At 39.1% G+C, this 17,816-nt stretch overlaps 1 protein-coding gene across 1 annotated transcript in view; it reads right to left on the reverse strand.

Moving 5' to 3' along the window:
- Positions 1 to 1,718: 1,718 nt before the first annotated feature.
- LOC143641110 (fibronectin-like) overlaps positions 1,719 to 17,816 on the reverse strand; it is a 32,814-nt gene continuing 16,716 nt past the window's right edge. The window contains 15 exon segments of the mRNA XM_077108506.1: positions 1,719 to 1,790; positions 2,142 to 2,255; positions 4,650 to 4,756; positions 5,256 to 5,381; positions 7,265 to 7,420; positions 7,635 to 7,643; positions 9,858 to 9,996; positions 11,093 to 11,547; positions 12,526 to 12,624; positions 12,791 to 12,970; positions 13,189 to 13,278; positions 14,161 to 14,337; positions 15,225 to 15,312; positions 16,104 to 16,297; positions 17,472 to 17,741. Coding sequence (XP_076964621.1) covers positions 1,719 to 1,790; positions 2,142 to 2,255; positions 4,650 to 4,756; positions 5,256 to 5,381; positions 7,265 to 7,420; positions 7,635 to 7,643; positions 9,858 to 9,996; positions 11,093 to 11,547; positions 12,526 to 12,624; positions 12,791 to 12,970; positions 13,189 to 13,278; positions 14,161 to 14,337; positions 15,225 to 15,312; positions 16,104 to 16,297; positions 17,472 to 17,741 — 2,276 coding nt within the window.

Below are 17,816 nucleotides of genomic sequence, written 5' to 3' on the forward strand. Positions count from 1 at the left end.
CTATTTCCTATGCCATGATTTACTATTCTGAAAGTGAGATTGATTTTTAAAGGGTTTCTCCCTCCCTCCCTCCCTCCCTTCCTCCCTTCCTCCCTCCCTCCTTCCTTCCCTCTCTCTCTCTCGCTCTCTCTCTCTCGCTCTCTCTCTCCTGGAGATTTAACCCAGAGGTGCTTTACCATGAAACTTTACATCCCTAGTACCTAGCACTTTTGTTTTGAGAGAGAATCTCAATAAATTGCTGAAGCTGGACTTGAACTTGATCTTTGTGCCTCAGATTCTGAATCCACTGGGATTGGAGGCATGCCCAGCTTCTTTTCTTTTCTTTCTTTTTTTTTTTCATGGTACTAAGCATCAAACTCAGGGCCTCATGCAATCTAGGCAAGCATTCTGCCGCTGAGCTATACCCCCACCCCTGAATGTCATATTTAATCTCAGAGTTTTGTTGCTTCCCCAAGGTGAAATTGAAAAGGAAATGATCTTTGCAGACCATGAGTAAGGCAACTGTTGAGATGGTAGTTTATTAGTCATGCTAAAGTGTCAGTCGACATGAATTAAGACAGATTGGATGAGGTTATTATACCGTGGGGATTCCCTAAGACAAAGCTACTTGAATAGTATAGTACAGGGAAGTACTAACAGCTCAGCTATCCTTTTATTTTCCTCACAAGTAATCTATTTGAAAAGATGTTTATTCAATGAAGGAAGGAAAGGAGGAGGAGGGAGGGAGGGAGGGAAGAATAATAATGCCTAGAAAAAAGCAACTAAAGATTGTTTCAATTATGCTTCTGAAGTGCTAGCTGGCATGTTTCATAAAGATGAGAGGCTACTTAAATCTGTTAAGGAAAAAACATAAATCTCTCTGCTCTTGAAGAGTGGAGAAATGACAAAAGTGAAGCTGTTTTTGCAGCAAAAAGCAGAAAGCCTTGTACAGAAGTAACCCAAGAATTAAGGAGCCTTGCATGTCAGAGCTATCTAAATGTTTGATGAATTGAAAAGAAAAAGAACATTCATGGTGATTATTATTTCCTCCCCAAATATCTGATATAAAAAGAAGTGGCTTCCAAGTTGTGGAATGTAAATCTTTTATTAAAACAGTTGTCTTTCCACAGTAGTAAAGCTTTGGCACATACAGTATAAAAAATAATTACCAACCATAATTATACCAAATTTCTCTTGTCAACCGCATACCAAGTGTCTTCAATACAATTTTTTTTCTGTATAAAAATACTGAGAAAAATTGATAAATAACAGGTAAGAGAAAGACACTTCTAAGCAACTGTTAGAATCATTTGGAGAAGTGAATACTGTGGATATGTTAAATATCACAGTAGCAAGGACACGCCATTCCTATAGTATTGTGGGCTAGACAATTAAATGAAAACAGAAGTGTTTGGGCAACTTTCCTATTTAAAATTTTGGTAACATAATTCAATACATTATGCAAACCAAATCACACCGAGAATCATTTCATTTAAAATACTGAGCAGTACTGACTATTCTAAAGCAGAATAGACAACATACTGCCCTCATTTATGAGAAAAGTCTCAAAACACTTCCCAGTGTGATGCTTGGAGAAGCCGTGAGTTTAGCTGAAGCTGGAGTCTCCAGAGCAAAAGGCTAAGAAAGAAACAAACATTCAAAGATGGGATCTGCTAACATCACTCGACTTCGGATAGACCATAGCAGACACAGATGCTTGTTCCGTTGGGTTGCAAATATTACTCTCTGGAATCTTCTTTGTCAGCCTGCACATCTAAAGGCATGAAGCATTCGATTGGGCAAACAACATTCTGTTAATGGAAGAAGAAGAGAATCAGTATAGCAAATACTCTATAACGTATATGGGGGTGTGGGTTGGAAGGGGAGACTTGTGACAACTGTTCATAGAAAAGAAACTTTCTAGTTTGAAGAGCCCAGCCATATACTGAGCAATGAGAGATATTCAAAAATTCAATGATGCTTTAGGATACAGTATTCCACACAAGTCACTTAAGAGATCTTCAAAACAACAACAACAACAACAACAACAACAACAACAACAAATATTTGGTTCATTCAGAAGAAAGGAATCTGCAGAAAGAGATTCCCTGTCATGCACCCAATTACATTTAGGGAGAGTCTACAGGGGCAAATGGACTTACAGTGTTTGTTGTCTGATGATATCTCGGTGTATACTGGTTGGGGGAGTGACCTGAGGAGGGGCCTTCAGGAACAGTTGAACCACCTGGTCTGTAACAGTTGTCACAGAGCCAACCCTGGAGGAGAGAGATGAAACAAATGGAGCTTAGGACAGACATCCCAAGGGCATCATAATTAGTGCTTGAGTTAAGAATTTCAGCTCTTGTGCATTGGTCAAATATAAGCAGTAAATCACTAAAGAAGCACTGATGAGAATCTCATGTATTTGCAACTCTTGGAATACATTTTGGTTTATCACCAAAGCTCACACTGGCCTCTGCATACACTTTGTCTTTCTCCTGGAATTTCCTCTCTTCTCTTCCTATCTAAATCCCACTCAGTCTGCTAAGTTTGATTGCAGTCCCAACATCCTCAGCAATGTTTTTTTTTTTTTTTAATACTAGATGATGGAAGAGATTGTTTCAAAGAATCTTAGAGCTTTTAAAAGAGACTTGAGACCACATAGACACATACCTTCATTATACAGCAAAGGAAATAGAGATCCAGGGGAGAGGAGTGGCTTGCTGGGAGGGAGAGGGAAGTCACACAATGGGCCATAGTTTGGGGCTGCCAACATGGAGTTGGGCTGACACTAGCCATGGTCTTTCCAGCATCGTATGGCAACTCCCTTCCTAAACCACCCTGGCCAGTAACATGGAAGTCTTGTCTCTGGCCAGCAATGGAGTGGAGCATAGGAACAGACCACGCAACACCAGTAAAACTCTCTCAGATTTTTGCCTGAAGTGAGGGGAAATGAGAGTTCTCTTTCTCTGTTCCTAAATTGGGAGACGGTAAATTTGAAGCTGATCTTGGATGTTACCATAAGCAGGGAATCTACTAGAAAAGAAATGGTAGCCCAAGAGCAACAGACTCCATATGCCATGGTGGGAGCTGCCCCTCAAGCTGGTAGATACAGAACTTCTCAGTTATGGGAGACATTTTTGCCCACTTAACTTGAACAGGACTTTCCTCTTGCAACCCAAAGAACACTAATATATTCTTTCTTATTTTTTAAATATATTTTATACATTCTTTCATATCTTTTATATATTCTAGACATTTTCCACTTTGTAGCCTACTTCCCATAACACCTAACATAATACAGGTCAATGCCTACCTACAGAATCAGGAATGTTCCTACTCCTGTCATAAGTGGTTCATTGAGCACTTTGCAACAGAAAAGGAGTCACAGGGGAAAGGTTTCACGTTCATTAAGTAACAAAGAGACTGAAGTGTGACCAATGTCTACTTCCCAATAAATTCTCCTTTACACATTTTTATACCAAAATGACTGAGTTCTATGATCGGTCTTTATGAGAGAAAGAGGGGGGGGGTTTGAAAGAAAGAGACCAACTTCACACACTAGGGATGGAATCAGATCAGTTTCCTTGGACTGTGTCCCTTGGTAAGGTGATGCAGAGAGAACCCTGAAGAAGCTTCCCTGATGCCAGATGAATCTCCCCAAAGTACATTTTCCATCACGCTCATTTTCTTCTTGTGCATCTGTAACTGGTTAATGCCAAATATATCATACTGTGGACCTCGCCTGGGGTGGAAGCATGTTTCCTTCCCATGGATCAGAATTTGGAGTGTTGTTAGGAAAGGCATGTCTCCATTGAAAACGAAGGACGATGACCTTCCATTACTTTCCAGTTACAAGAGTCATTTCCCTTTGAAATTTTACTTATTTGGGAAAGGCACAGCATTCTGTTGTTACAATGAAGGAGGGCATATATTAGAAATAGCTGAGGAGTACTGGCTTAAATAGTGAATTTTTTTGCCATCTAATTTCTGACAACAAGACACTTAGGCAGAGGTTTGGTTCATGGAGCCTACCTGGGCCAGTTCACCCTGTCCCTGGGGGTGTGCTTACTGTCTTTCTGCTCCCTCAACCAAATCTGAGACACCCCAAGTCCAGCCAGTTTATTCTTCTCTTTTCCATAAACCCTTTCTTGCTGACTCCAGTCTAGTCAGAACTGTATTTGTCAGACTCAACTCAAAAACCTTCCTTAATTAGCTTGATTTTAAATACATACTAATTTAATTTCTGACTATATCATTAAGTAAGAGCCATGACCACTTCTCATTTCCTGTTTGTCCCATTTACTTAGCATATTAGTAGAGCTAGTACAAGGATATATATTTGGACTAAGAGAGGGCACAAAGTGGAATTTTCTTAGACCCAAAGTATTATTTGAAATATTTCACAACAAGGCCACAGGAAAATTGTCCATCAGCATAGAGCTGGCTACTCAGTGCTCCATAGCAGGTAACACTTCCAGTGCTGAAGAACAGAACAGCCTGAGAAGAGCAGGCATGGGGAGGGGCTGTCTGCCATTCTCAGGGAGGATGCTCCAGAGTCTTATCAACTCTTCATAAGAGGCATGGAGGCACCTTGCACACAGCATGTAAATACAGGAGCCTCCCCTGTGTCATCTAAATTGCAGGGAACCTGGCACATCCCATCTTACCTGCTGGCCTCCAAAGCATGTGCAGGAACAAATGGCACCTAAAAATTCGTTCTGCCACCGTTCTCCCACCTGGTAAACCTTCCCATCATCGTAGCATGTTGTCCCATCTACATGTAGGCACAAATCAGAAGCACATGTAAGACCAAGAACAGCAATGCAGACTCAGCTTGATACAAGGGTGGGTTCTATTTTATCCTAAATTTGTATCATCAAAGTCCAAATTACTCAAATTTATATGAATCATCATAAGAGAGGTACTACTCCTCAGATCTTAAGGCAGCATTTCCACAAACTAGATCTAATAGGTTCAATGGAAATCATATTTTAAAAGTTGAATTGACAGACCAATAGAGACTTCTTCCACCATTTTCACTGTAGATAATGATCAAAATACTCAGAAAAGTGCTAAAGTGGCCTGTAATAACATTCCATCATGACTCCTTTTTGAGGCTCACCTCCACTTTTCCAAATCAAAAGATGAACAAAGCCTCTGTTCAAACCTCAAGGGGACCTAAAGTCTCCAGTCCATCCTGTGAATGGGAGTTACAGCCCCTAATGGAAGTGGGTGTGCCAATAGAGCTCCAGAAACCATTCTCAATGACGTACCAGGATCGCACTTGAATTCTCCTTTCCCTTTGCCCAGCCACGTGCAGCTCAGCATCTCGCCGTTGTCTGCCCTGCGAGTCCACTTCTCCCCAATCTTGTAGTTCACACCATTGTCGTAGCACCATTCTGTGTGGGTGGGAAAATCACAGGCAGAGTTATTTGTGTTCTGACTCTCAAGAGAAAAGCACACTGGGATATAGGATTTTAAAATCCACATATCTGGAAAGAATGACAAGTTAAAGGTCACAATCCCTACTGTGAACTGATTCTTCAGTTGGACTTAAAAATATAGTTTCTACTATTTATTATTTTCTAGGCCATTTTAAGGCACTCCGCAGTAATCATGTCATAGGACTTGGCCAATGATTTCCATTTAAATTTTCATTAAGGTTTAAAATTGTGGTGAATGAAAGCAGGATCAGAGTAGTCTTTTAGGAATATATATATATATTATTTATATATATATATTTTTAAAGTCAGTTTTGGATTTGCAGAGACCTTAGATACAAAGAAGTGCAATGAAACAGATCAGCATTTTCTTTCTGCCATGACCTCTTGCATGTAAGTTGAAAGAAAGAATAAACATAGATGACAAAACAATGATAAACCCTGGCTATCATCCCTACAAATAGAGACCTGGTGCTGAAGAGAATCCACAAGTCCTATGCCTTTACCATATGTAAAAGATGACTTTTAGTCTCTGAGATTTATACTAAATAGAACACACTTAGGAAGTTTACATCAGAATGCATTTTTTCTTCTAATTTATAAAATCAACAATTCAGTCTTCTCAAATTGGAAGAAAAGGCATTAAATAACTATGACATTCAAGCAAAGAATATGTAAGTTGATCTAAAGACACTCATAAACAACCTTAGACTTCTGCTCCCACAATTGCACCTAATACTTATGCAGGCAAAAAAACAGGCAAAGTTTTAAAAAGTAGTTCATTTTCAGAAGTTAAAAACCAACCACCTCATTGCTGCCACATGTTAACACACCCAACTCTACCGCAGTGCACGCCCATACTTCTGCTCAGCCTCCCAATTTTATATACCATTTTCAGGTGGCCAAGCTCAGAAGTCTACACTGTAAAAATCAGTTGGCTTTTGAATTTCAATCTGGATTAAGCCATTTCATGTATATAAGTCAACTAATATACTTTTAAGAAATCTTTAAAAATCTGTTCTGTTTTACTTCCATGAATATGATTTCTGTAAAAGTTGATGAAAGGATTGTTTATATGGTATAATGGTTAACACCTGTAAAAATGAACCAATGGTCAATAATGATTATATCTCCTAAAATCGAAGGATAAGTGAAAGGTTATAAATTCTAATAGTAACTCTCAAAGCACAATAGATAATCCTAGGATCACTGTAATTTGAAACATTAAAATCTCTATAATTTGAAAATCAAATATTTTTTGGTGAAGTGGCTTTTAAATTATGGACAAGTAGAATATCTGTACATTTTCCTTTACATTACTAGCAATATTCAAACTATGTGGCTGGTGTGTGTGTGTGTGTGTGTGTGTGTGTGTGTGTGTGCACATATTCAATGTGTGTATTTGTGATGTGTGTGTATAATGTGAGAGTGTGTGTGTACATATGTATGTTTGATTTGTGTTAAATGAGTATGAGTATGAATCATCACCTTGAACCACATTCAACACTAAAGATTAAAAGAGAATTGGGGTTTCTCTGACTGGCACTCTCAATGAGAACTGACTCCACTGAGTTTGACTTAACAGAAAATTTCAAAAGCATCACCAACAACTTGCTTTAATCAGTAGTTGTATTAGCATACGACTTGAAATGAAGCGATATTCAACAAGTAAAATTTCCCATCATTTTTCAATGATACAAAATGTTACTTTGAGTCCAACAGTTTTCTCAAATGTTTGGAAGAGCTTGCGTCTACCAAACATGACTCCTTGGTACGTTAATGCGAATGTATGGAACTGGAGGAGATGGAGGAAGAGTGGATGGTCAGAGCAAGCTACTCACTAGATGAATCACATCTGAAATGCCCACTGCCAAAGCCCAAGCACTGGCACGTGAGTTTAAAACCAGTTTTAGATATTCGCTCCCATTAGTCTCCAATGTCATAATGGGAAGCCAAGTAGGGGTCAAAGCAGGTGTCATCAATAGGTTGGTTTGGGCCTATGAGCAACAGGAAGAAAAAGCAAAAGAGACCTATTATTGGTGGTTTGGAAGAAGAAGAAGAAACCAGAACATTATATACAATGACTTAATCTAACAGAAAAATTCCGGTAGCTCTAAAATTCCATATGCTCCATGGATGTATCAGCCACTCTCATAAATGATGTAAAGGTGTAGCCAATGGACACTTGCCACCAGCATCTGAAAAGGAGACCATCTTTCACTTTTGTCTTCAATTGTAAAAATGATCAAATCTGGTAAATCTACTTTATAGAACATGGAATCAACTCTGAGGCAATTTAAGCCAGGTAAGAACAAGGGTAGCAATGCCTCTCCATCAGGACCTGAGTGACCTTGAGTTAATTATTTAACATCTCTCTCACAAGGCCAAGAAGCCAATGTATCGTCCCTTTGACAACCTGTAGAAAGTGCTCACTAAACTAAGAAATATTATCAGAGGCTACCTTCTGCTTATGATGCAAAGGTCTTAGCATTTTTATATACTGTTATAATGCAGTCTTCACTTTTATTATTGCATTTTTTTGCATAATAGTTTGGAAATCCTAGATTTTGCAAAATAGTTATTATGATAGTAAAACTGATTTTATTAATAAAACCAACTGTTTCAAATAGGAGAAATCAAATGGGAAGTACATGAGTTAGGAATAAGTAACAGTCTCATCATGTGACCAAAGATCTTGTCTCTTTATGTTTTAGAAAAACTTGTTTTAAAATAATTTGTGTAAGCCAGGCATGCTGGGTACACACCTGGAATCCCAGCGACTCAAGAGTCCGAGGTAGAAGGATTGAAAGTTTATGGCCAGCCTCAGAAAAATAGCAAGGCCCTGTCTCAAAATAAAAACTTTTAAAAAGGACTGGGGATGTGGCTCAGTGGTTGAATGCCCCTGAGTTCAGTCCCTGATACCAATGGATGGATAGATAGATAGATAGATAGATAGATAAACAATCTGCAAATAAAGCATGCCTCAAGTTATTCTCTGAAAACTGAATATGATAACTTACTGTGACTTTAAATCTCACTGTGTGGTTTTTTTTTTTTTTAACAGTGTAAAATCAAATCCAGTAGATACTGGAAGTGCCTAATATTTCAAAAGGCATCACTCTGGAAAGAAATATATTTTAGAGAGCTAAAAAGTCTGAAATGTTTCAAAGTCAAGAGACCCTGGCTATCATGAAGAACACTGCTGCCAGGAATAAGGAGTAGGAAAGAAAAACAGAAAGAACTTAAGACTGTTAAATGGGGATTCATTATTCCAAAAATATTCAGGAGTTAAAATTCTATTGTAACTAATGTTATGGAGTTGGACTCTTTTAAAGAAAATAAAAAGATGTGGAAAAGCACAAAAACCTTTATGCTCTCAAAAATTCCTTTCACACAACAATTTTGCCATTAAAGCCACAAAATGCAATACCTAATAACAAACACAAAAGAACCTCCCCCCAGCCTGCCAGCAGTTAGCTGCTATAATTCACCAAAGTTTACACATATAAAATAGTAGTCTTTTGTCAGATGAAGAATAAGGCTGAAATTATATAACTGGACCCTAGGATGAGATTCTGTTACATGGCATAGACAGGAGTTACCACTCCTTGTTGGTGTGGAGAGAGACCTTTCCAATGGGAAGATTCAGGATTCACGATTTTGATTATTTCCTATCTCATGTTCCTGGGTGAATAACATCAGCTGCTGCAAAGTAAAAGCCAGGTGGCATGCTACTGGCTTTAAAGGACTTGCAAAGTGCTACAAAGAAGAGTGAGTGGTTGCTGGGCACAGTGGCACATGCCTGGAAACTCAAGCTACTTAGGAGGCTAAGGTAGGCCAGCTTCAGCAATTTAGCAAGGCCCTAAGCAACTTAGCAAGCTCCTATCTCAAAATAAAAAATAAAAAGGGCAGGGGATGTAACTCAATCCCCAATACCCATTCCCCACCCCACAATAAAGTCAATGGCCATTTAACCTTTATGATGGTTTTACACCTATATCATCAGGAGAAAAAAAGTGAAATAACTTTAGAATTAGGAAGCTCTTTGGATAAAAATGTGTTGCAGAGGAGAACTTCCCATTAGTATTGGTACTAAGAATCACTCTAGGGGACCACAGCATGGTGAGAAGGAAGGGGTACGGGAAAGTATACCAGGAAACCAGTGCCTCATATCAACTCAAGACACTGGGAAGGATTCAATACTTTTGGGCTAAATAACTGAAGCCTGGCCTGTCATCCTAACACTGCATGTGTGTTGGTGAGGACACTTAAAGTTAAATGAACTTAAGGTTGCTCATGTACTTCATATTGATGGTAGGCATACTTTCCACAGTTGCAAGGCAACAAGCAACAAAGGAACAGTCACTAGGAAAAGCCTTCTCTGGTGCAGTCCAACAAGGAGCATGTGCCTAAACCACATGTGAATTTACATACCAGGGTTGCCCACAGTCACAACCTCCTCCAGAACCTTGTGCCTCTTCAGGTTTTTCATTGCCTCCACTAGGATGATGTAGGTGGCCCCTCGGGTAAGGTCTGTCAGAGTGGCACTGGTGGAAGTTCCAGGAACTCGGAACTGCAATTATTGGTACAGCCAAAATGGGGAGAGAGCATTATAGTAAAGAACAGATGCGGGCTCCCCTGGTCCCTTATCATTAACCCTCACTGTTTAAACAAATCAAAGGGAAACTAATAAAGACCAGGGGTATATAGGAGTCCCAACTGGCCAAGGAGAGAAATGGAATGAGCAAGGAATAGTCACTTCTCTCAGATTTTCCTACCCAAAGTCTGCCTATGTGCTCCATAGTTAGCAGGAGCCCTCAATGACACTAGCCGCCTCTTAATCCTACTAGATGTGGCTCTGTAGAAGCCCATGGAAGCCCTGCATGATCCTTTCACATCAAGCACAGACACTGCTCTCTGTGGAGACAGGCAGGCCATGCACAGTGGGCAGTAGACCACAACACAATACAGAGTCCTTAAAACAATGGCACATCCTCAAACTCAGGTTTCTAAGCTCAGTAATCTCCCACAACATAGTCATTTTTAAAAACTGTGCCAGTGGGACAAATTAAAGGATGGGGTTTTAGTAAGAGAATCCGTTACTTCTAACAGCTGACATGCACAGCTCCTCTTACATTCTTTTTCCTTGTATATACTACAGATAATGGGATTCTTCAAGGACAAACTAAGAATGGTGCACAAATGTAAATTCAGTGGAGTATCTTTCTTCTTTTCTAAGATCATGTCTTTGTTCATCTTACTATGGAGCCTCCAATGTGTGAAGATAATAAAAATGATTTCATTCTCTACTGAATAAAAGCTAATGACGCTCTCTCGTACATCCTCCCAAGTAGAGCCATATGGACTTTTAATAAATGATCAGTGCTTAAATGTGCCATCTCTCTAAAAGTTCTAGAAGTAGCCATTTTACATCAGAGCCTCTTAATCCTACTAGTAAGAAGCCCATGGGAATTGATAACCATTACCAATTAATAACCATTATCAATTCAGGCAATGAAGACTATTTATCAACCTGATCAAAGCCCCTGGGGAAATCAGCAATTCTCAGATTACAAAACACTTTCCCAGAAGGAAAACTTTGTCACTTCTTTCCTCTAATTTATTCCTTTCTGAGCTTCCCAGCCACAGGCAGGGAGGGAGATGATTACCTGTAAGGGTTCTTCTGTCATGCCAATGGGCTGACATGAAATGATATACTCAGAACTGTCCTGGAATGGAGTCCAAGAGATGGTTGTCTGAGAGAGAACTTCTTGTCCTGTAGAGGCATTTGGATTGAGCTCCCTATTGTGAGGGTAGAGGTGGTAGTCTACTTCTCCCCTGGGGACATGAATCTCATCTATAGTCGGCGAGTATGGTCTTGGCCTATGCCTTACGGGGGTGACCGCTGTGGGTGGTGTGGTCCTCCTAAAACCATGTTCCTCAATGACCATTTGTTGCCCCAAACTGGGCTGCCGATGGCTTGTGCCAGGAAGCTGAAAACCGTTTCCATTGTCAACCCCAGGGCTGGTGATGAATGGGGTCTTTGGAACTGTGGAGGGAACATCCAAGATCTCTGGTCCTTGAAGATTGGGGTGAGGAAGGGTTACCAGTTGGGGAAGCTCATCTAGCCAAGAGAGGTTAGAGCAAAAAAAGCAAAGGGCGTTAAGTTTCAGCAAGTAGCAACCATTATCAATTCAGGCAATGAAGATTGTATATCAACCTGATCAAAGCCCCTGGAAAACCAGCGGTTCTCAGATTACAAAAAAACCCACTTTTTCCCAGAAAGAAAACTTTATGATTTTTCTCAAAGGTTTCTTTATAGTTTAGAAAGAAAAAAAGTGTTAGCATGAATTTATTAGAGACACAAAGCTTTGAACCATTGAGCACCACAGAAGCTGCCTCTGTTCAAATTAAGCCTAATGAAACTGCAATGTGTAGTGCCTCCCCAGGCCATTGTCTTCTCTCTTTAAACCTGAGAAACAAATCATAGGAACTAGAATCCACAGCGATCATGTCAGTATAAGAAGTATGAGAATTACAGAGGTTTAAATCAGAAGTATGAGCATTACAGAGGTTTAAATCAATAGTTTTCATGGTTGGAAATGGTAAAAAGAGGTAAGAACACATATTTGTTTTGAAAGCTTTCCTATTGCCATATGTACAGCATTTTCTCCAAATTGAACTAAGACCGAATGACAAAGTAAAACATTATTTAGTTCCAAGTTTCAGAAATCAAATAATAAGACAATGGGAGGGGTTTCTATCCCTCCTTTTTTTTTAAAAAAAAACAGTCAACACAAAGTATAGAAGAATAGCAATAACAACTTGGTTTTATATTTCATATCGGATTTGAATTTTTGAAAGGTAATAACAAGGTTTTATATTGACTGGCCTTTTAATAAATAAATAAATAAAATGGAACTCTACAGAGGATGTTCAGTTATTCCTCCTGTCAGAGAGTACAAAATATACACTGGGCCATTAGAAAAAGCATCCATGATATATGCGTCAAAACATGGAGAGACCCTTTTTACAATGCAAAATCCATCATTCATTAGTTTAGTCTTAACGTTCTTCTCATTACCCGGAAAGTGCTTTTTACCTGTCTTTTTCCTCCCAATCAGGGGCTCATTCTTCTGGTTGTAGATTGTGTACTCGGTTCTTCTGATGTAGATTGTGTCCTTGGTTCCAGGTTCTAGGGCTGATGGGCAGAATAGAACGTCATGTCATATGGAGGGTACTGTGTGGAGAATGTCTTTTGAAGTGCAGGGCTTCCCTTTCTCATGATATAGCATCAAAGATACAGATGGAGTTTCAAGACTTAGACTGTCAGAGGGAGTAAAGAGGAAAGGGAGGGAACACAATACCAGTAATAGTGGCCTCTGTGACACCAGGTTGGGGCCGAGGGACCACTTCTCTGGGAGGGGACCCAGGCTTCTCATAATTGATGATGTAGCCAGTGATCTTGGCACGGGGCGGTTGCCATGCTACCAGCAAGGAGTTGGGGGTGGTAGTCAGGAAGCACAGGTTGGATGGTGCATCAATGGCTAAAAGAAAGCAAAACTAAGTCTCAGAAAATAAAAGCCAAGAAAATGGTCCCATATTCCCCCCCAGCCCTTTTAATCAGACTTAAGAGAGTGAAATTCTGTAAGCTCTTCCCATGGTTCACAGGGAGTCATATTACAAAGACCCTTCATTTGTTTCTTAAGTTCATGTGTCTGATTATACTACAAGCCAGTGGTGTCTGTCAGCACAAAGCAGTTACCAGTGGAGGCATCGATGACCACGGGGGAGCTGTGGGCATTGTCGTTCAGGGTATACAGGTAGATCTTGTAGTCCGTGCCGGGTTCCAAACCTGGGATGTGAGAGGAGATGGTTTCTATGTGTTCTTCTTTACTAGGAAAGTTTTCAAGCCCACACCTGCAATTTTCTTGGCTCATCTACCCACCCATGTTTATACAGATCATGGAAGTAGTCTACCTTTGAACAATAAAGTAGAACATGATGTGGATATTAACTGTTATTGTGGAGCATACTTAAAAGCAAATCACTAATGCAGAGAAGGACCTCCGACTAAAATAAATTTTTAAATGCAAAAATGCTACTTTAGAAGCAGTCCTCTTGGAGAATGAGGGGTGGCCCACTGAGTGTACTTTCTCTATAGGGTAATTAGGTGGTCATTATTTGGTACCTGGAATCAGAATTGTACAGCACAAAAAGACCTAAATTGATCTATTTTATCAAATTCCCTCTGAACTTTGACCTTTATTAAGTAATGTTGTTTGTCTTTATTAATTATGTCTTTTTAAAATCTATATTAATGCTAAGAACTATACACCACCATTTCATTTTTTTCTTTTCTATTTTCATTTTTTTGTGCTTCTGGGGATGGAAGCCAGAGCTTCACCAAGTGCTTTACCATTGAACCGCATCCTCAGACCCTATTTCTTTTGGTTTTACATTATTTTACTTTTTTTTAAATAAGAAAGGGCATAGGGATGAAAGAACAAATCTGATAAAAAGCCATTTCTCTGAGACCACACAGTAGACCAAAATAAAAGATTCAAAGGACAAAACTATTTTTGATTATGGTATGAGAATAACTGTTTCAAGCTGTGTTATCATAAAAAATTGGAAATAAATTGAATCATATAAGACATAGAATAACTAAGAAGCTGGTTTACATTGTGAATGTTGATTGACTGTCACTTGTGGTAAAGGTGGTGGGTCCCCTCACCTGTGATGGTATAGCTTCTGACATCTGGGCCGATGGTTCTCTGAACTGGGGTCTGGCCATTGGCTGGGACGGCATCAACTTGGAAACCAGTGATCGTCTCGGTCTTGGTTCGCCAGTTAATGGTGATGGTGGTCTCAGTAGCATCTGTTACACGAGCCCTTCTGGGAGGGCTGACATCTGCATGGGATTATAGCTAGAGATTAGTGCCTGCCTGGCTCATATAGGTGAGATTTCGATCTTTTAAAACATTTCTTTATGTTTTAAAAATACATCCTCTTCAGAAAATACATTGATTAAATAATTTGTAGATTATCTCCCTTGGCATTCAAAGAATGTTCAACAGTAATTAGGAAATATGGAAATAGTTACATTGGGTGCCTTTTTCTTTGAAGAACTGAAAAGCTTTATAAATACTACCAGTGGTTCCCAGGTCTGACTTTATAGTACATACAAATCTTCAGTAAGTATTAAAATGATTAATTTACTGTACTGTAAAAGTGTGTGGTAGGAATTATAATAGCATGGCCAGCTAGCAATTATATGTATAATAGCCAGTATTATTGCTAGTATTTCGTCGTTTTTATAGGGCTTCATATCTTTTCTCTCAACAGAAAAGATTCCTATTTTATCTCTATTTTATTGATGATGGAACTTTTGACACTTTATGTGACAGCTGAAAGAGCGCACAGCAAGTTATTGATGGAGCAGAAACTAAAATCTGGGCCAAATTTGATCCCATACTTATGGTGCTGTTAAAATACAGTAGAAATCAACATGTCCTCCCCAGACCTAACTCCAGTAAAACAAATTCTAACAAGTGGAGCATAAAGTAGCTGTTAGTCCTAATCTTTAACACCAATGTTATACCATTATGAAAGGATTTCATTTTAGGTATTAGTGGAATACTTTCTGAAGGGGCAAAAAAGGTAACAGTCAAAAAGATAGGGAATCCCACCAATTTCCACATTGGGACTCATTCCACTTTTAACTTAGTGACCAGAGAGATCATTTATCATTCTTTGTTTATACAGAAAATTTTGAGACTAGAAAATTGGATTACTTACTCTTGAGAGTGGTGATGATCCCCTGAGCTGGTCTGCTGGTCAGTGTGTCCTTAAGAGCATAGACACTCACTTCATATTTGGTAGCCACCTAGAAATAAGGGCTTGGTGAGCTTTAGCAGTGTCATTGCAAGAAGCCCCGGGAGTTTCACCATGGCTTAGATAATTCAGTGGTTATTAGTAAAAAAGAAATAAACTAACAAATCTCACAACACTGTCAATTCCTAGATTAATTTCATCTCTACACTACAGATGACCAGCAACAGACTGAAATTAAATGAATTTTAAAAAGCTCTTATGGGCTTATGCCCAAGTAAGCTATAACTCACATTTTCATGTAAAACTGGTGATGAAAAAATAAGAAAAATGGGTAATAGCCTGTTTTTTTTTCTTTTATGATATGACAGGTGTAAATCATGAATTTTTATGGTCACAGACAAAGATAATTTTCTTTTCTGTCTCTGAAACCCTTTTCTGTAGTTTCCCTGTAACTGGTCTTAATATATAAGTCTAGAATGATTTAAAAATTTTTTAATGAGGGTAGGGTCAAGTTGGTTGGTACAATCTGGAGAACATTTCTTGCCAAGATGACATCACTCAAAAAATGTATAACTAAATGAATTTATGTCTACTGATATGCAAATTGCCCCCACATATATAGAATACTTCCAGAAGAGCTGCACAAAATCTAAAGCTATTTATAAAATTCTGTTCCAATAGTCATCTGGAAAAGCTTAGGTCAACAAAAAGCAATTCTCTTGATACAAAAAATCACAATAAAATTATTTGACAGGAGAAGAAAAGATCAGTTGGATCGAGCATGAGATTATGTTCTACCACCTAATTAACTATGTAAGAGAGGCTCTACTTTATTCCAATGACAGAAGTCAGTCCTGATACAACCACAGAGGTGCTGTCAGGAGCAAGGTTGATTTCTTTCATTGGTCCGGTCTTCTTGTCTTTGGGGGTCACTTGTACTCGGTATACAGTGAGCTGGACATTGGGTGGTGTCCACTGGGCACTAAAGCTTGTTGGTGTAATCTGAGTAAACCTCAGGTTGGTTGGGGCAGGGATGGCTGTTGGGATGGTCATTGGTCAAAGGTTATCTTACAGGAAGTGGGGAGAAGGGAACATAGAATGAATTCCAGGAAGTAGAAGGGATAGCTCTTGTTGGATTAGAGGATTCCCTGGTCCAGAAAAGATTCAGTAGGAGAGCATAACAAGAAGGGATACAAAAGAAAGAAAGTTTTCTGAAATGTGTATTCTATATCTGCCAATTCTCAAATCCTGAAAACACTTTAAATACTTGAGCTCTAGGAAACTTTGGGTTTTCAAAGTTATTTGTTTTTCCTTAAAAAAACAAAAGAGTCATATTGGCTTATTGGTCATTACAATTGATTTTCCATTTGTATTTGTATGAAAAGAACAATGGCCCTTTTTCTATATAAATTATGTTCTTATGGCATTCAGAGTATGCCATCCAAAAAAAGATAGAATTATGTTTTTATTGTCTCTTTTTATTCGGACCCCAAGGCAGATGTAACTGCTAAATTTGAAGTATTTCTGTGGTGCAACATAAGAAGAAAATTAGATCACAATAGAAGCAGAAAAGAGAAGCAAGGAGCAATAATCAGATTGTCACTGCTAAGGTTTATACCATCACCAGGACAAATTTTTAGCATTCCACTCTGATTCAGCAATAAAGCACAAGAGGATAAAGAATCATGGAAAGAATTTGCCTTAATGACTGTTTCCTGTGTGTCTGAATCAGAATCCTTTAGGCAAATTATACACAAGCATAAGCTATCTTGCCAGGGGAGAAAGGTCTTACCCATGTGCTCTCAGAATCATGCTGCTATAAAATGTCCTAGTTGGGATCTTTTCTTAGAGGAAACTCTAGGATGCCAAACTGCTTTCCTTTGTACATAGTGTGAGAGTAACCACAGGGAGTCATAGCATCGGAAATATCCACAATTTTAGTATCATCTTTAGATGTCTGGTTTCATGGCCTTATGTATAAGCCAAGCTACTCCAATATTTCTTTTCATCAGATTTATTTACCTAATACCACCTAAAATTGACTGTTTTTCCTCTTTCCTCTTTAAAGAGGATCTTTTCTAAAGAGGGTTGTTTATTTTATTTATTTATTTACCCCTTAAATGGGAATGAATAGCCCCATAAAGTAGACTTTCAGCAAGGCTTAAAGTCACTGCTCCCATGAGCACCCTGGTGGTGCGATTACCAAGATACCTGTGGACTGGTTTCCAATCAGGGGCTGGCTCTCCATATCATCGTGCAAGGCAACCACACTGACTGTGTACTCAGAACCCGGCCTGAGGCCTTGCAGCTCTGCAGTGTCTTCTTCACCATCAGGTGCAAGGAATAACTCATGGATTCCATCCTCAGGGCTCGAGTAGGTTACCCTGTACCTGGAAACTTGCCCCTGTGGGCTTTCCCAAGCAATTTTGATGGAATCGACATCCACATCAGTGGATGCCAGTCCTTTAGGGTGATCAATGTCTGTTAGGCAAATTAATGGTAAGAGGTCATGTGAAAAGCAAGTTGTGAAATAAGCATTTTTATAACATGCAAAGC

This window comes from Callospermophilus lateralis, unplaced genomic scaffold, assembly GCF_048772815.1.
Source record: "Callospermophilus lateralis isolate mCalLat2 unplaced genomic scaffold, mCalLat2.hap1 Scaffold_841, whole genome shotgun sequence".
Classification (NCBI taxonomy): domain Eukaryota; kingdom Metazoa; phylum Chordata; class Mammalia; order Rodentia; family Sciuridae; genus Callospermophilus; species Callospermophilus lateralis.